The sequence below is a fragment of the Hibiscus syriacus genome, unplaced genomic scaffold (genome assembly GCF_006381635.1).
Source record: "Hibiscus syriacus cultivar Baekdansim isolate YM2019G1 unplaced genomic scaffold, ASM638163v2 tig00111273_pilon, whole genome shotgun sequence".
NCBI lineage: Eukaryota > Viridiplantae > Streptophyta > Magnoliopsida > Malvales > Malvaceae > Hibiscus > Hibiscus syriacus.
The window spans coordinates 2,442,047-2,462,096 of record NW_024063040.1 but is presented as its reverse complement, the minus strand read 5'-3'; the positions used below and the strand labels follow the sequence as shown (position 1 = coordinate 2,462,096).

The window sequence follows — 20,050 nt, the reverse complement described above, 5'->3', positions numbered from 1 at the left end:
AGCTTTGCCTTAAGAGTCAAGGAACTCAAGGCCCATCTGCAAGGTCAGAATCTTAACGGTCAACAACCACAATACAGCCTTGTCAAAGAGTACATCATCCATCAAAGTGGCTATGAGTTTTCGGGACCTTCCTTTATAATTCATTTAACTAAGATAGCTGCTTAAAATTTAATGCACCGTACAAGCAAACAAATTGTAATATAAAAAAGGTCATTGATTCCATCTGAAGCATATTGTAGCATTATAACAAGCAATATTGCCAAATACAGCAAATATTTCAACTAACCCAGTAAACCAGCTTTCCTGGCATTGATGAAATCCCTAAACTTCCAGCATCAGCTGTATCTCCCGCATTACTCTGTGAAGAACAATAGATAAAAAGCATTAGTATAAGAAAATACCATACCAAAGATGATATTGAAGATTTCTTAGAACAGCTGTTAAAGATTAAAATATATAAAAAAAATTATGTTGTATAAAGATAATATGAGTTTGATACTGATAATGTATACAACAATGTTTGATATGCCTACAGTATTGACTAAACCAAAACATCCACACTAAAACCTAAGACATAGAACAACAAAGATGAGAGATAAACGCATAAAAGAAGAAAGACATATTTTGAATAAAAAGAAGAAATAATATTTATCCTGTTCAAACATAGCCATACACTGGTTAAAAGCAAATGAATGAAACCATATCAATCCTTGCAGAAACGAGAGATAAAATCGTTTTTGATAACTACAAAATGTTTTACTGCTTAGAATCTACAAACCAAGAGTTACAAAATGTTTCGTTAAGGATGGAAAATTTTATATTGAATGCATTAGAATGCTGATCAAGAGAAGAAGTAAATGTTATAGATAAATAAATGAAGTATTATTTTTTTCTGTGCTTGATAGCACTGAAATTACATTAAAGTTTGCATTTGCCTAAATTCAATGAAATGAGAGAGATGAAGGCATCTTAAAGCTGACCTTCTCGTTACACTGCTTCACTCTCTGTAAAAATTGATCAACTGCTTGAAATGCCTTTGACCTTACATCACTGTTAAAGAGTCGAGAGCACATTCTTCATGTACACTGATGGTGATAATAAAAAGTTGACAATAAACAAACCATTCAAGAATAACAATAACCTGTCAGGATCAATAATGAGTACAACAATATTCGGAAGAATCCGAGTAGCAATCTCAGTCATGTCATAATAAGAACTGGTGGCACATAAAGCCATAACTCCTGCCACAATATAATTACATGTTAGTTTGATGACACCAAAACCCCAAGAACACGTGCTTTGAAAATCAAAGAAAGCATTTTAAAAACCAAGAGTACCAGAAACTAGCCATAAACAAGTATACCTGCTCCTCGAGCAGGAGAGAAAGTATCACGCAATGCACGAACCGTAAATGCATTTATCAAAACTCTCTTCCGTGTCTACAATGTTAGGGGAAGAGATGACAATTTTTCAACAGGAGACAATTAATTGAACTTTAACAAGGAACATATAACTAGACACTAAAAGAAAGAGGATCACCACTAAACACTACTATCTCAGATGTCAATGTTAGGTAACTCAAAATCTAAACAAGGATTGGACTAGAATCAACTAACCCCTTCGTTTAGGTAGCTTGCAATGTTTCCCAGCAATATTGTGGTATTTGTCCTAATTGCAGGCTCTTCATCAACCTGCACAACATTGTCAAATGTATAAAGAAAATTATTTTAGCATGTGAGAGAACCTCAAACAAATTAAATGAGAACTTAACATTCTCAAAATAGTAATATATATATATATATATATATGGAGAAGCCTTGGTGATTTTCATATGAAAAATTAGACACAATTCCGCCACTAATATACCTTTTTATCCATTTAGATAAAGTACTTTACTGCTATTATAAACTGGTAATGCAGACCTAAGGTTATAGGATTAAAAAACACTTGGTTGTTTCTGTTATTCCCTTTAAGTCACAGATATGTAGCCTGACCAGAAATAAAATAGAACACTACAATGCAATACCATATGATGCATACCTGTAACTTGGAAAGATATTTCAATAATGAGCCTGACAAAGTACGCTGCGAAAGCTGCAATGCAGAATAAGACAACACAAAACTTAGAAAAGATCCAATTGCATTTTTACATAAATAAATAAAAATATATCACGAAGCTGCAACAAAATAGACAATGAAACAAGATAGCAAGACCATGGAGATAATATAGGATTAAAATCACAAACTCATATCAAACTCAACCTCTTTGGTTTTTCATTTTTTTTCCATAACACTTTTCTCCATTGTACTTGAGGCAACATAAATAAGCAATTGAACTTTGCATTCAATAAGACCTTGCACATTATTATCCTACATTGTCAACATCCAAAAATAGGTAAGACCATTGGCATATAACAAGGAATTCATTACTTAATTTATGTATTGGCACTAATCTGAAGATCCTAAATTTTAGCAGTGGTCGCTAGGGAATGATCCCATACCACTCGATGGATCATGATTAGTTATGGAAAACATCTTCGCTTTGTCTCCCAGTTCCAACTATCATTTGACTATCTTATAAAGCCAAGTGATCAAAAGTTTATAAACTCTGCCAGTTCCTTGTACATTCCCGTGAATAACATTGCAAGCTAGCTAATAAGAGTTGAAAAGTAACTTGAATAAGTCAACAACATGACTAAGAACACAATAGACTCTTGAAAGAGATACGACTAACCAGAATGAAGACATTAAAACACGGATTATAAGCTGAAAGAGAACACCCTACTTTCAAAACTTAGCTAGATGGTGCAACTAGGACTCACAACAAACATAAAAAGTCCAAACATCTCTTCCAATATTTTACACCAAGGTATCTCCTATTAAAACAATCTTAATTTCCTTTACTAAAATGGAGTCATGCTACCCAACATTGCACACTCTTGGTTCAGGTGTTGAGCATAGGTGTGCCCAAGACAAATATGTTCAATTCTTTTTTAACTCTTCCTAATTTTTAGGTTGTGTATCTGCAAAAATAATCAAGTTGACTTGTCGACCATGATATTGACATAGATACATTAGGAAATAATAAGTCTAAGTAACATGGCTGCTAACAGCAATAAACGAACATACCTTAGGAGCCAATATAAGCATGGACTTAAGAGTCAATTCTCGGAGAAATGCAGATGTGTCTGCAAATCCAGTAGCAACATGGGGGTAGACCTAGTTGTACAAATTTAAATCAACAGTTAATAATTCGCAATATTATCAGGAGTTTGAATTAAGCAACTAAATCTTCTTGAATGAGGGAGAAACAAAAAAACCACTTTCCCGTGGATTGCATACTTGCTCATCAACAACTTGAGCTAATAAAGATTCCCCATATTGATCAATATGCTGTAGGAGAGCAACCCGAACGGCTCGGTCATTAGACGCAAAAAGTTTCACAACTGTAGGCAGTACCTGCAAGGAGAAACGAAAGTGTTATCCATTCAGCCAAAAGTAATAGAGAACAAGTTACATATTTAAACAGAGTCGGAATCTTCTATTTAAATCAAACATAAAATCATGTCTAAAGTATACTGAAACAGGGAGTAGTATGACCTTCAGACTAAATTCTTCAGCTGAAAGCCAAGAACCCATTTTCAACAGTGCAGTCAAAGCAGTGGCAGCAGCAGAACCAAATTCAAGGGAAGAGGCTAACAAAGAAAGTAACTGCAAAGCAAATTATGAAACCATAAATTGGCGGTTGAAACCATGGATGATTGGTCTTAACTTATAACACTAGAGCTCAAAGATTGTACCTTCTTCAACACAATTTGGCGCGGAAGCTGCTCTGCTAAATTAGGAAGCTTACGGAAGAAAGTATCCTTCTCAACGCTGTCTTTCAAACTAAGAATTTCCATAAAATGTATTGTGTGCACCAACTTGTTTTGAAAATATTCTGTCAATAAAAGCATTTAAGAATACCGTATCAGCACAAAGAAAAAATTTGACAGAGAAGGAATTTCAAAACAAATAAGCTATTAGTGGAAACATAAGCAAATAAGATTGTATACATAAAGAGAAAATGAAACATCAATGATTTCACAAAGCACACTTCAGAACTAAAAAGCCATATGAAACAGAGAATTCCTGGTTGAACCTTATGATAAAAGAAAATTTATTACAATAACAAGGAACATTGAGATCGTTTTTATAATGCATAAAGCTTTCAACATAACTTCACTTTCAAAAAGTGTACTGTCATCTCAAATCATCACCCAAGACAATCATAATCAACCCCTTCCAGCTGCATATCCCTTTTTACGAAAACTTCCCATTACTCAGAATACAGGTCCTCATTTTTTCTATTGTTTCTCCCTATTTTCTATGGAGAGGGGATGCGTTCAGAAAACCTATTGCCCTCTCTTATCTCCCAATGCTTCCCACAAAGTAGTAATAATAGAAACTAAAAGGCTATATGTGGATAAAATGTTTCAAGAACAGAATAACTTCTGTTGCAAGAATAAAGAACACTCCATGCCACTCCAAAGAGATCAATCATTATGTGTAGTTGGTCCAAGAATTGAACATAAAAGGACATGCTTATAAAGCAGATTGTTTTGCTGGATTTCTAATACGTTTGGCACAACCACAAGAGACTCAGCAAAAGGCATTTACCACTATTTTCAATAAGCTTTGATGTATTCAACCTGCGGGAAGGCATGGAGCTCAATAACCGCTGATAATCTGGAAGCAGAGACTGTGAGACGAGAAAATAGGAAGATAAATAAAAAACAATTAACCTTGCCAAGGATCAAAAAGGAAGCACATATAAGCAGTAGCGAACAGAGGAATGCAACCACAAATAAAATAACTCAGGATGGCAGCAAGTGAGATATCTGCAGATTTTGAATTATTACATTCTGAATCCAAAATTTTTCTTAGAAATCCGAATCCATTTTAGCAGAAAATTATCCGAGTATCACTATCCAAATTAGAACAAAATATTATTATGTACCAAATATCTGACTCCACAAAAAGAACGAATTCAAAATTTTAAATCATATGTCAAATATTTGAATCCACATATCCAAATCTATTAAAAGTTAGACCAAGCTTCAATCCCATTATAAGCAAATAAATTATCCATTTTCAATTCCGGTGTCAAATTCAGATATCCAAATCCGCAATCTGTATCTGCATAAGTAATGTGGATTCAGATAATGAATATTTGAGGATGTCTATCAATATCCTCTCCGAGTTCACAACAAATAGTAATTTTAACATCCAAATCAAAAAAAACGGATATCTGCAAATATCCAAATCCACAATCCGAATTGTTATCCCTAATAATAACCACAAACCTTTGGAATAGAAGCAGTGTTGCGCAGCTCCTCGGTTTTTCCCAACTTTGTGCCAGAGAAAATCTCATAAATAAGGCATCCTACCAAATTGAACAAAAGAGTTCAGATTGCACAGAAGATCAGATAGCAGAAAAACAGAAAATGAACCGAATTACATAAATGTAATTATTATTATCTCCTTTTTCACTGGTCCGCATTAGATACATGCATATGTGCATACATTTCCTGAAGTCATTGTAATACACAGAGCACATAATACAGTTGAGAAGATTTTTGAAAACTTCGAAATAAATCTAAACTTATAAACTTAAGCAAATGAATGCCGACTAGAAGCATACAAATGAACATCTAAAGCTAAGAACTTTCTGCCCCTGCGTCCCTCTCAGTCAACCCTAGAGTATAAAAGTGATGAAAAACAACCGGTATCAACTCTAAACCCAAGCAAGAAATATCCCTCTTGTCCGAATAGAATTTCATGATGTAAATACACCTAAGAGATCAATGTGAAAAGAAACTGATACTCAAAGAATTAGTACATATTAAAAGTTTAATCACCAACCCATCTAATTTATTACACCAAAATCAAAAGAAACAATATGAACTCACCCAAACCCCAAGAATCAATAGCCCATGGTGGTGATTTTCTGATTGTGGCCCAGTCAGAGTTTGCCAGCTCCATTGGCTTGTATTGTAATCCAACAAGCCATTCATATTGCTGATGAAAACAGAGGATTAAATTGAATTATCCACAGGAAGGTTTGACAGCAAAGAATGGAAAGTTGACCTTGAGAGTCCCACATAGATGGAAAGACAACAATTTAATATATATAACAAGTATAATAAAGAAAGCGTATGAGAATTGAATAAAGTATTTTAACTATGCAAATCAGATGCAGAAAAAATTACATAGATTGCAAGTAACCTAAATTTAATACATTAAAATAATTCCAATGCCAGAGAAACAACTGCATTTTATATGCCCTATCAGTTTACTTTATGGATTACTTCTCTAAGGACTTGCTCAGAAAAAAAACTTTGTTCTTCTCTAAGAAGATACTCAGACATCATTCCATAAGTACCTACTTGAGTTTGAAGATAAATAGTATACGTATCATATTGAGATTCAAAAATAGCTCAAAACATTTTGCTCGCATCCAAGCACAAGCATTACCAGAATTGGCCCTGTAGCAGTTGCATTTGCCCTGTCAAATTCCGATAGAACATCAAAGCATGTAACTTCCAGTCCAACGTCTGAGTTACAACAACACTTGACATACAAACATTGCCATGAACCTGTACCATCCAATGCTAGTGAAAAGAATGATCTTGAAAGACATAAGCGGCTTAAAACTAAGGAAACCACAATATCATATTCGGTGACTAATATTCAGTCTATTTAAAGCAGTGCAATTTCCCTAAGATATGAACTGCTAACTGCTCACTCAAGTACAAAAAAAAACATGTGTCAGCGTGACTAGAAGTGTTTAGAATTTCAATGAACGAAGATCTAAATTGAAAAAGTTTGAAATACTTACAAGTTTGCAATCATTATTTAAAAAGCTAACAGCTTTAGCAACTTCGTGCAGCCCCCAAGCATAATACTCATCCCTAACAACATAAGAAATCACAATCTAAAGCTATTATGGCATTATCAACAAATCATGTTCTCAAGTTTCTATGTATGATGGCATTGGAATCAATGGGGGAAATAAACCTTCAAATAAGTGTCAGAAACTAAAATGTACATCCATTCTGGGAATCAGAACAAGCAAAATAGTAAATACAAGAAGGGGATTTAGTAAAGTTGAGCGGCTATACCTTTGTTTACCTACTAAACCGAGTTCCTTGATCTTCTCTGACAATGGCATAACAGGCTCCGTGACAATATAGATTGTAACTTTCGGACTAGGATCATCAAAAGATTCAACCTCAGTACTATGAAGAAATGACAAGATATTTGGATGCCTCACCTGTAAAGAGAAGCAGAAAACTCATATCAATGTCCAGAATCCAAGTAAAAATCCAATCTTTCCGGATCAGGAAAGCAAGAATTGACCAGTACACTAAACAATTATAGGAACTAAGAGTAATACAATTTCAAACACTGGATAATTCTAGCAAAAGCAATTGGGATTGAAAATAATTGGGATTGAAAAGCAGGGAGTAAGATGAAATAGTCACAGTTCGAAGACGTTTGACACCATTTCGACCAGCAGCTAAATGGCCATCCTGAGGATTACTTCCGTTAAGAGAAAAGATAGAGACCGGTGATCCATCGTCCTGAAAACATTTAAGAAAGAAAAGGAAGAGATTTGAAGGTTTAAAAGAGTTCAAGGAAGAGATTAAAGAAAAGGTTAAAGTAGCGGGAGAGAAGTACCTTGGAGGTGCCGCGAAAGTGAGACCAAGAGCCCCAAGCAGAAGGGTAAGGATCTCCAATATCGTAAGGTAGATCCTTGAGCCCAGTTCCAGATCCGGCTACTACTCCTTTCAAGAATTTCAACATCTTTTTGCTTCGATGATCTGTGAAGAGATACAGAACAAGAGGGAGAAGGCCCCTAATTCGATTCGATCTGCCAAAATTTTATGTTTTATTATTAATGTTTTAAAATTAAAACCCTATTATGTACTCTTCAAAATATTATATTCAGTGGATGTTTCAAAGAGGTTTGATTCCATGGACCGCGAGTACTGATTCACATGATTAATATAAATCTTTCTCATGTTTGTTTAATTTAAACGTTATGTGATTTGATACCATTTATTTTATATTTCTATTATATATGTAAACTCTAAGAAAATATTTAATATTGGATTATTATCAGAACTATCAGATTACTAATGATGTCTGATAAATTGGAAAACAATAAAAGCAAGTAGTAATTTTCATTTCCACAAACTATGAAAAACAGAAGCAAAAACTCTCGCAAAATGTTTCTCAATAATGTTTTCTCTCCTTTCCCTCTTTATATATTCTTTTAGAAAGATAAAGACGAAAACCAAAAGCCATAAAATCAATCTAAAATTACAAACCATCTAAACTTGGCATAGGGTTTTGGGAGAGATGAGTTTCCCTCAATCAACTTGCTAATCATTGAAGGACTCAATGAATGTCTGTATCGGTTGGATCCTCTGGACCTACAGATATTTTACCTAAATACTAATTAAATATTTTCCTTAACTGTGTGATCTCCTTCTAATTTAAATATTAATATGATATGACTTGTAATTCATGAATATATTCTATTAAAACGGTATTAATTGATTATTTTTAATTTTATTCGGAAAATAAGTAATAGTCTTACTTTTCAGAATATATTGTTTTCAATTCTTATCATATTTGTAAATATTATAAATACCGTGTAAACTTACTAGGTTTGACGCAACTCCAAAACTCTTCTATTTCTCTCTATTTTTTTGTGATAGTCTCAAACAAGATATAATTTGTGATCATTGTAGTTGTGCTACTGTATCGTAATTATCTTGTTGTTGTATCCTAGGAGACAGAAGATCAAAGATTTCGAACATTAAAGAGTAGTCAAAAAATTGTATTAAGGAAACATGTAACACCTTTAACCCGTATACGTCTCGATATACGAGTCAAATATGTCACATCAACTTAAAAACATTTACTGAACTGAAATTACTTTAAAAAAAATTAATTTGAAAACATTCATATTCTAACTTTAAAAATATAAAAGTATATATCAACCTTTAATTTATTTATTTGTCGCATGAAAATAAATTCATTTGTAAATCAGTAATTTTACTAAATCATGTCTTTTTGTGAAATCTTTTAAAAACATAATATCGTAATATATTCTTTTCATACATAAATACTGATAAAACTAAACCAAGTAAAATAAACTAAAATAGTTCTAGTTTACTATTACAAATTATTAAAAAATAAATACGATAAATAGAAATCACTGACATAATTATACATGTCACTATAAGTCAAAAGAAACATCATAGATGTCTTACTAATACTGATGATATGTATGTCTTTCCAAAAAGATGCTCCTATAGCTATTTACGGATCATACTTATCCTTATTAAAACTTATGCATGAAAATCATCACGCGTTAAGTATAACTTAGTGAGGCAATAATACTAAAGGTGAGAAAAAATAAATATAATATCAACATATATAATATCATTAAAATAAAACAGACTGAATTTTTTTCAGAACGTTCAAACCAGATATCTCATGCTAAACTTTATCATAAACCTGAAAAGAATCATCTGATAATTTTCACAAGATCATAATAAATCAGATCAGACAGAATAATCAGTCCATATTCCTTTGTAGTCAAACACTTTTCAGAACTTCCTTATTTCATTTTTATAGCCCAAAGTATATTTTAAGAGAATATAAAGTACGTGAGTCAGACGAGTGTGCACAATACAAATCTCATATCATCAGAGTCGGAACATATAAGCACACACAATGCTATCACATCGGAAATAACAATATGCACACCAAGTGCATTCAGATCAGAATATATATATACTAGTGTACACTCCGATACACCACAATATATTAGAATCAGAACATATAATCACTCCACCTCATGGCATGCCAATTGTACCATTGACTCTCAATATAACATACAATGGGCTTTTAGTTCATTTCGTAATCATTTGATAAACATCATATCAGAATCAGAAATATATTTAATTCACATTCGTAAAATATGACATGGGCAGTTCATACCCAAAATCATTCATAAAACTTATTAACAATATTACGGATATAATTCCATAGTCAAAACATAATTCATATATTTGAAATAAATAATGCGAGGTTGACTTATCGCAAGTCATCCTCGATCAAAATAATTAAATAAATAAACTGCACTCACCTTTGCCTCACTACAGAACTTGTATACATAATACTAGTCATAAGCTTTGTCATTTCCTTTTAGATCATTCGGATTGCTAGTTTTATTGTAATATGACAATACCAAATTATAACACAAAATGTTTAAACTACATATTAGTATGGTTCTAACATAAACTCATTTTGACATTTGAAAATCTATAAAATAAAATCGATAACTAAATCGATATCAACCTAACTCATAACTCCATTATAACTTCAAACTTCTCGAAACACTTATTCAATTCCACAAATAATTATTCCCAACATGATTTTCAACTTTTACCAATTATAAAATCAAACCACATATTTTAAATTCTTTCTAGAATTAAACTCAACTTTTCCTTTAATTTCATAATAGCTCTTCACTATTATGATCATTTCCCATTAAATATATAAAATTTCCAGGAACTAAAATAAAAGTTCAAATCAACACTTCAATACTCAAAAGCTTACAATTTCATCCTACTTTCTTAGATTTTTTTCAATTTCAACCTTACAACTTGATAAACTTGAAATTCAATCCCAACTTGATATTTAAACTCCAAAATTTCAGCACACTATTCTAAATTTCCAGAAATTCTAACACAAATGGTACTTTCATTTAAATTTCTTCATCTTTAATTCATTTCTTTAAACTAAAATTTTCCAGACAATGCCTATTTTTAAAGAATCATATTTTATATACACACTGGAATTTAATTCCGTTTATTTCTTTGAAAAGTAGACTCGAATACGAATCTATACATATAAAGAACTCCTTCTAATTCATTCTGTACAATTTATGGTGAATTTTCAAAGTTGACCGACAAAATCTGTTTTGTGCATAATCTGCTGCCCGTTTTTTCTGACCTTTCATCGGTTAAAAAGTCATATCTTTTTTTATACACCTTGAAATTGATTCCTGTTTGTTTTAAACAAAACTCACTGCCAGATTCAAAATCTAAACTATTTTCATTAACTCCATCCTCAGGTTCTTCATCAATTCTTACAACCAATTCTTAAAATCACTTAACTCTTCATAACACCTAAAACACAAGAAATCAGCATCCCTTCATCGACTCAAGATGAACTTGAACATAAACCCTAGTGATATTCATGTTAAAACGTAGCGAATTGAACGTAGAACATTTTTCCTAACTACACCGAAGTCTAATTCTCAAAAAAATAGCTTCAAAAATAAAAATAAAAATCCTTACCTTGTTAGGACTTGAACTTTCGACCAAATGAAGGAAGAAGCTGATAATGCTCAAGTGTCTTGAATATTCTAATGTTAATTAGCCTTAACACATGGCTAAATACCAATAAAATGAAATTTTTTATTCAATTATTAAGAAATTTCATTTTTTCCATTAATGAAACTTAAAAATTACTACTTGCCATTGTCATCTTTTCTAGCAAAATATTCCTTGGTCAAATATGAATCAACTTGACTTTGAATTTTGAAATTGGCCATGCAATTTTAAAAAATTGCATTTTAGTCACTAAAATTCCACTGTTTCGGACAAATATGAAAAATTGCACTGTTCTGAGCAAAATTTCTTGATCTAAAATATGAAATAATACTTCCAACCATTTCCTAACATCCTTCAAATTTTCGTAAAATTTCGATTCGATCCGATCCGATTATCCGATTTCAATACAGAACTTTGCTGTTTTCTAGCTTTTAACATAATTCTCGTATCAAAAATATGTTTCTCACTAAATATATGTTTTAATCCAAACTATTCATTTATAAGCTAAAATATATAACTTTTAAAAATTATAATTTTGGTCCTTAAACTTTTCAAAGTTTATACTTTAGCCACTAAACTTTTAAAACTTATATTTTAATCACTAGACAAAATTTGGGGTATTACAAAACATACCTCAACTATTTCGAATTTCTTATTTAGTTTACAATTGAGTTTTTCTTCTAAACTATAAATATTTTTTATTAATAAAATTCATCTTTTTTTCTTTCTTTTATTTTCCGTCTCAGATTGTTATATTATAGCATAAACAATACAACACAGTCTTCATCGATCTGTCCCTTCTGCTCAGCATTAAGAATGTTATGTATTTGGCACATGTTACGTTTGCCTCTACAAAGGGTCGTTGATTTGTCCAACAATATTTTATTTAAAAACAACAATTTCCTATTATTAATAGATTTAAAAAAAATATTAGCAGTCTTTTTTTTATTTAAACAAGTAAATTCATGTAAATAAAGAAGTTGATTCATAGCAGTAAAACTAAATTATATAAAAAAAGATTATTTGTAATGAATCCAAGGTCTAAAATTGATTATCAATTTTGGCATGAGCTAAAAAATAAAAATATCTTTGCAATTATCTATGTTGACCAATACCCCATGTCAAAAATCCTCAGGGTTACTTCATTTTATACGTCATCATCCCACACTATCTTCTAGAATAAGTTTGACTGTTCATATTTGTCAGGGTAGAAGGTACCTATGTTCATAATTGAAGACTACGACGGAAAATACATGCATTTCCACACCTTGGAAAAGGTTTCAATGGTGATACAATTCCACATTACAGATTACAAGTCACTTTACAATATACTTTAGACTACACGAACTCACTTTCATCGAACTGAAAATCATTTTCAAACTCAACAGGCTTAATCACAAGGTCCAACTCCAAGTTGTGAGAAGTGATTTCAGTGCTCGAATACACGTTAGACATCACATCCCCATAATCGGCACCGATTATATCCTTCCACATGATAGCCGAATTCATGTCCGTAACACCACTCGTCGTCTCCTCCTCCTTTACGGTTGAAGTGTAATTAGATGGAGTGAATTGAGGATCATGCAACTTTTTGCTTAGGCTATTGTAAGGTTCCCGAGATTCCCAATCTTTGGTGATTTGGGATGAGTCTGGTCCATGTATGGGTTCCGATATAATTGTTCTGATACATTTGGGAACCATCGTCCGTTCTTTGGACTTGTTTAATGCCCTACAACCTTGATCAAACCTAGAGTGCACCTAAAATAGCCCCTGTTCCATGATAATTTGGACCACTTGATTGGCTTCCTTTTACAAGTTCCGTTTTCTGGAATGAATTGCAGAAAAAAAAATGAATACCTTGGGTGTTTAGAATTCAGAATCTGCTTTTGTCCATATTTCCTCCATGCGTGACCATCTTCCACGGTTGAAGAAACCACCGTCCATGTTTGTCCAGCTTTCCTGCAACCCAAAAAACACCCGATCTATCAACATTACAATCTACGTATGAACATCCAATATTCAACGTGTCGTGTTCTTTTTTTCAGTACCTTCTCTTGTAACAGCCTCTCTTTTCCTTAGATGCAAGTCTCTTCTTCTTCCTGCTCTCAGTGGAATCGTCATTTGCCTGATTGCGAAAAACCTCGGCAGGTTCGACGACTCAGCAAACAAAGTGAGTGATCGAAAGCTGTGAGGATATTGTGCACAGTTGCTGAGCCGAGAGACGCACACTCTTTTCAGAGGGATTGTTGTTGAAAAGAATCTGAAGCCGAGTGGCACAGTGTTTACCATTAACACTACAAGAAAATATATCTTTAATGACACACGAACGATGACACACGCTAATTTATGATTTGCAAAACATGTGTGTCATAAAAAATATCATGTTTCTTAAAATCTTAACGATTTATGACTTACAATAATGTGTGTCATATTTAATAGTCATAATCTAAAAAATTTAGCAAAAAACGGAGTACACTTTTCATTGTATGTCATCTCTAAATGTCGTCTTTTAATTTTCCCCCCATAATTTTCATCTTCACTTCTTTTCGGTCTCTTTTTCCAGTTTGTTTCCCTATCTCTACGTACCCTTTCAAACTCTTCAAATACCAGCAAAAAATGCCCCCTCCCTTCCGCATGACCATTCTCTCGTAGCCCTTTCTCTTCTCTTCTCTTCTCATTTTTCTTCAAAATCAGTTTCCTTTGTTTCGTTTCTGGGGGTTCTGTTCAGCAATGGCGAAGGCTAATGTCGAGAAGGTGAAGCGGCTAAGAGCTTGGGTTCAAAAATACGATTGGGAAGATGTGGGACGGAAGCACATGTGGCGAGGCTTTTGGCTTTGAATTCTGGGTCTGAGATTAAGCCTGATAGGCCATATGTTGAGTTTTGGATGGGAACCCATGACTCAGGGCCAAGTTTTATGGTTGATGACAATGGAGAAGGTGGGAATTTGGGTTTAAAAGATTGGATTTTGAAGAATTTGAATGTGTTTGGTCATAAGGTTTTGAAAAAATGGGGGTATGATCTTCCTTTTCTGTTCAAGGTTTGTTCTTTTCTTTTACACGTATTTCTCTACTTTCTCTCTGGGGATTTCTTTTTTTTTCCTCTCATTTCCTTTAATTACTGGGAAATTGATTTTTGATTTTTGTGTGCATGTGTTTGGAATTGGGTTAATGAGTTTTCTTTTTCATTTTAATGGTAATGGCCAGAACTTTTGCTTCAGTATTCATGGAAATTGAATTCTCACCATTCATCTAAAATTTCCATTTTTACCATTTTTGTGATTTCCATTATTATTTCCCCCTCTGCTTCTTTTGGTATTTAGAAGTGTAAAATTTTACTTTTGGGTTGTTTTCATCTCAATTTAAGTTTAGATCAAAGCGATCAAGATAGAAATTAGGGAACTAGAATGGATCTTGGAGATATTAATGGAAAAGAATTAAGCTTGACAGTTAAAAATGGCAACCAACATAACTTTAACTACAATATGAGCATTTTCTTGTTCTAGTATTTATCTTTTGCAAGTAAAATTCCAACTTGATTTCTTGTTTCATATGCTTTAATATAGGTACTTTCAGTGGCAAAACCCCTTTCAATACAGGCACATCCGGATAAAGAATTGGCCAAAGAATTGCATAAGTTGAAGCCAAATCTCTATAAGGATGCTAATCATAAACCTGAGATGGCTTTGGCCATAATAGAATTCAAAGCCCTTTGTGGTTCATTACTCTTGAGGTAATGCATGAATCATGCTCGGTTTTTGGTGGTGGAACTTCCCTTTCCTAGTTGTCTTCTTCGAGTGAATTACTCTTGCCTTTATGTTTGATAAAATTCTTGGTAGTCACATTTTGCAACTATATTTGTCATCTATGCTGTCAAGTTATGATTATGGAAATGATATGCATGATGAAACTTTGAGTCCAAATCACATCCGGAATCTAGACATAAGGTAATCTATATTGACTTTCTGTGAATCCACTGTCACCTTTTCTGGTTGGTGTTGTTTTTGCCTAAATCGCCTAGGCATAAATATTATACTTGCTATCTTTAGGTGAAATTTAATGTCACCGTGCCATAACGTTCTCATGTTTATTGATATTAGAGGATTATTAATATTTTTAAACTTATTTTCTGTATATATTATGATGCTCCAAGACAGGTACCATCACATTATAGAAGTTTGATACCCAGTCTAGCAATTTCATAGAATTTCTGCATGCTGAGGAATATAATATTTTAATTGTGGAAAAAGATAAATATTCGAGTGTATTGTTTACTATTTCTTTGTCATGTACTGCTTATTTTCTGTTATTTCCAAATAATCTCTGAAATATCTTTAGGATTGTTGCAGGTTGCCAATATTTGTTTTGTATTAGTTGATGGATGCTTCTTGTTTGTACTTACTGTAACATCCTCAATACCGGGTTAGTGACTAGATTGAAAAATTTCAGAAATTGGTGATTAAAGTGTGATAATTAAATAGTTTAATGACTTACTTGAAGATATTTCATGCATCATTGTTAGTAATTATTAGATGAAGTAAAGGGCAAAATGGTCATTTTACATGAAAGATTTTTATTTTCCTTATAAGATAAGGAAGCCCATGTGGAAGAGAAAAGAAGGTAAAACAAACTTCCAGAATTCTCTTCTTCTTCAGCTGTGAGTCACCATAGCAAATGTGAGTTTTGTGGTTAGTTGATTATTTGTTGAAATTAAAGTTGGTTTATGATTATTGGATGATAATTAAGCTTAAGGAAAGCTTAAATTATCTTAAAGATAAAGGATGATGGAGTTATGAGAGATTAAAGATTATGAGCTCTTGAATGAAAACTTGGAATAAAGTTCATAATTAGAATTGGAAGTTAAATTTGACTTGTCATCAATCTAATTAAGAGATATGAATTGATAGAATTGGATTTAGAACATGTTGCAAATTTGGTGTAATTCTTGAATTACATATGGAAGATAGGATTTTGAGATTTAAAGGGATGATAAATGAGTTCAAATGAAATTAAGTATGTGTATTTGAGTTTAGAATATGAAAAGGGGATAGAACATAAAGAATTAAAGTTGAAAAGAATGAATTTTCGGGTTTAAATATGAATTCTAGACTAGTGTGCATTGGTACACATTCAACATGTACTGATGCATCAAGGGTAAATTTCCAGAAATTGTTCAGTGTGTATCGATCCACATGAAGAGCATCGATGCACCCCTTAAAAATGGAAACATCGAATGCAAATTGTGTATCGATGCATAGTTAATGCATCGATGCACATACTACAGAGTGTACTGATGCACTTCAAAGGAAAAATAGAAGTAGATCTTTCTTATAGATTAAGAAATCAAGGATCGAATCATAGTATTTAGAATGCTAATATGTATACATGATTGTGTAGATATTAATCGAGAGCAAGTTTTGTAATGATTGAAAGGTTAGAATTGATCAAGAAGAGAAAGTAAGACATAGGAGTAATTGATAGCAAGTGAGGCACAGGTGAGTGCATACTATTGGAATATATGTATTTTTACATGGGAATTAGACTTGTGATAAGTATGTTCCCGATATTTGAATATATGATAGCATGAGTTGAAGCATGATTAGGATTATGTACTATGTGAAAGTGTCATGCTTGCATTACATGAAATGTGGTGTGCATTTATGTTTATATGATAATGATCTATGAAACAACACAAGAATATTATCTGAATTACTTGATAATAAGTCATAAGATGGCATGCAAATGTAATACAAGTTATAAGATGAGAAAATATGTATTTATATGTATATGAGAAGATATAAGAACAAGAAACAAATCAAATATCAAAGGAATATGAAATCGTATGAAACATGTTATAATCTATGTGAATAAATGAGAAATGATATGAGCACATGTATATGTGATTATGAATTACAGGAATATGAGAAAATATATGTGTGACATATGAATTATATGGAAGTGAATTGTGTGCCTATGTGATAAGATTATGTGAAATGATATAAAGATAATGCCCATGTTATGTGTCATGAGATCTAGAGATATAGTTGGCATGCCAAGAGTCGAGCGATGTACAGTGGTCCTTCAGGACATATACAGTAGTCCTTCGGGATAAATTTCACATGCCCCTAGTGGGACCCTATACGAACTATGGTGATAACATAGTGCACAACCTCAATAGACTTACATATCTATAGTTCTCACATATGTACATGGGCTAACCAAGAGATAATAATAAATATATGATATATGATATGTATGTTTTTGGTCAAATAAATTATATTATATGATTTAAATGATGATATGTATATTATGTAGTTAAATGAATCATGTTGGTTAAAAACGTTAGGCATATAAAAATGATATGATTACAAGATATAAATGATAATTATATTGATAATAAAATAAGGTTAATGATGGAAATGATGAATGATATGTATATGTGTATAGTTGATTATATGTGATGTTATATTGTTGTGGGTGATAGTATGATATGCTATGTATATACATGGTTAAGTAGTTAGAGTTATTTTTATACGTTAATGCCACACTAAGTCATAGACTTAGCATGTGATTGTTTCACACGTAGGTTGCATAAGCGAGAAGAGAAGCTAAGAGGAACAAGATAGGTCAGATTATCATTTCCACGGTTTTGATCAGAAATGCATTTAAATTATATGTATTTTGTCATATGAAATGTAATTGGCATGTACGATAAAAGATTAGTATTGGTTACGCTCTGATCAAATTTGTAAAACCACATGTTTTATACAATAAAGATTATTTGGGTTTTGTTGGAATGTTAAACTGCATTTTATTAGATTTTGGCAAAGTAAACATTTTGAATAGTCAATGTGACACCTCGGACTCGTATCCGAGTTGGGTATGAGTTGAGGTGTTACATTTAATGGTATCAGAGCTAAGGTTTAGACGATTCTAGGCTTAAACATAAGCCAAATGAAGTTTAAAAATGTGTACATGCCAACTCAAAGTGGAAAATTTTCTGATATAATAGTGTAAGGAGTATGTTGTCTTATTAATAGAATACGATTTGTATGATATAATAGAAACTGACTATAGAAATTGTTGAAGTGAATCAATAGCTGACAAATCTTATGGTGATAGCAATTTACCTGCCCTGGCCAGACAGGATGAAGAGCGGAAACCTCAAAAAGTGTCTTATAAGATTAAAGGTTAATTTCAGAAAGTTGAAATCATCTCTGAATAATGATAGAAAGTTTTCACTATTTTGAATCGGAAAGGTGATATGGAGTTGTTTTATTATTTAGTGGATAAGATAGAATATGGTGAACAATTGTCACCATAAGAGCGTTAAAAGATCAAATGATGCAGTGAGAATTGGTAGAAGAGTTTAAGAATGGATATGTAGATGATCAGTTTATAAGACAAAGGAAGCCAAAATGTTGAGTTTGAACAACGTAAATTACAGGATGTAAGAGAATATAGGTGAAATTGATAAGGTAAGTAAACTAATTTTGAGATAATTTCGATTGGAAAGGATGTATATGATTGATTGATTAGGACTTGTGCTCTAGATTGAACAAATGTTATTGACTAGCTGTTAGAGTAAAGGTGATAGAGTTATAAGATTGTAAGAAATGATAAAGTTGAATTAATAAATTATGATGTGGATCTGAATATAGTTGTGTATTCTGATCAGATAACTATGATGTAGATAAGGAGAAAAGTAATTGTATGGAGATTTAAGGAAGAAAAATACAAGTATAAGAGATGGTAAAGAATGAAGTTCTGTATAAGTAAATTGGATTATCAAAGTTACGAGGATGCAATGAAGATTAGTACAAAGAGATGAGTATAGGTGATGAGGAAAGAGTATGTAAACATCAAAATGAAATATATGATTTGTGTATAAGGAGATTTCGATTTTGAGTAAATAAAGGAATAATGGAATAAAGAAATGAAAAAGATTGGGTTTAAAGGATCAGATACGATAAAGGTTATATGGAAGTGTAAATGATAATTTCGATATAGAAGTAAGAAAAGTGTGCAAGGTGATGTGAAAAGATTTTTTAAAGTGTATGTTTAAACATAGTTAAAGAAGATTTAAGGTCGTGTTCTTGGTCAAATGATGATGGAAAACAAGTTTGGTAATTGTTATAAGGTAATTAGAGATGGATTTATGAGGTTGAGTGATGAAAATGGATGTTATCGTCTACGTGATGAGTGACATTATATGAAATTTTAGAAATGGTCAAAGGAAAATGCAGAATAGAATGAGAGAAAAGACAGAAATGGATTGAAATTTCTGGTTACTGTTTATATGATAAGCGATAGTAGATGAATGTATAAAGAACGAATGTGGAAAAAGAGCATGAGAAGATATGTACAGGAAGTACACTTATCGATGTGTGCAGAGAAAATTTGGGGACGAATTTTCTTAAAAGGATGGGAGATTTGTAACATCCTCAATACCGGGTTAGTGACTAGATTGAAAAATTTCAAAAATTGGTGATTAAATAAGGATAATTAAATAGTTTAATGACTTATTTGAAGATATTTTATGCATCATTGTTAGTAATTATTAGATGATGTAAAGGGTAAAAAGGTCATTTGAC

The 20,050-nt window shown here is 32.2% G+C and overlaps 1 protein-coding gene and 1 pseudogene across 1 annotated transcript; both read right to left on the bottom strand.

The window, feature by feature from the left end:
* Positions 1-9: 9 nt before the first annotated feature.
* LOC120157649 (probable inactive serine/threonine-protein kinase scy1) lies at positions 10-7,915 on the bottom strand. Its single transcript, XM_039168720.1, is given in 20 exon segments — positions 10-36; positions 287-358; positions 981-1,050; positions 1,142-1,241; positions 1,364-1,439; positions 1,617-1,691; positions 2,041-2,094; positions 3,130-3,219; positions 3,343-3,459; positions 3,601-3,711; positions 3,801-3,940; positions 4,660-4,741; positions 5,346-5,425; positions 5,952-6,060; positions 6,517-6,572; positions 6,575-6,638; positions 6,881-6,953; positions 7,164-7,315; positions 7,527-7,625; positions 7,723-7,915. Coding segments are annotated over 20 exon segments (1,773 nt in total). The 5' UTR covers positions 7,849-7,915.
* Positions 7,916-12,797: 4,882 nt separating this feature from the next.
* On the bottom strand, positions 12,798-14,137 carry LOC120157647 (annotated as a pseudogene).
* Positions 14,138-20,050: the final 5,913 nt, after the last annotated feature.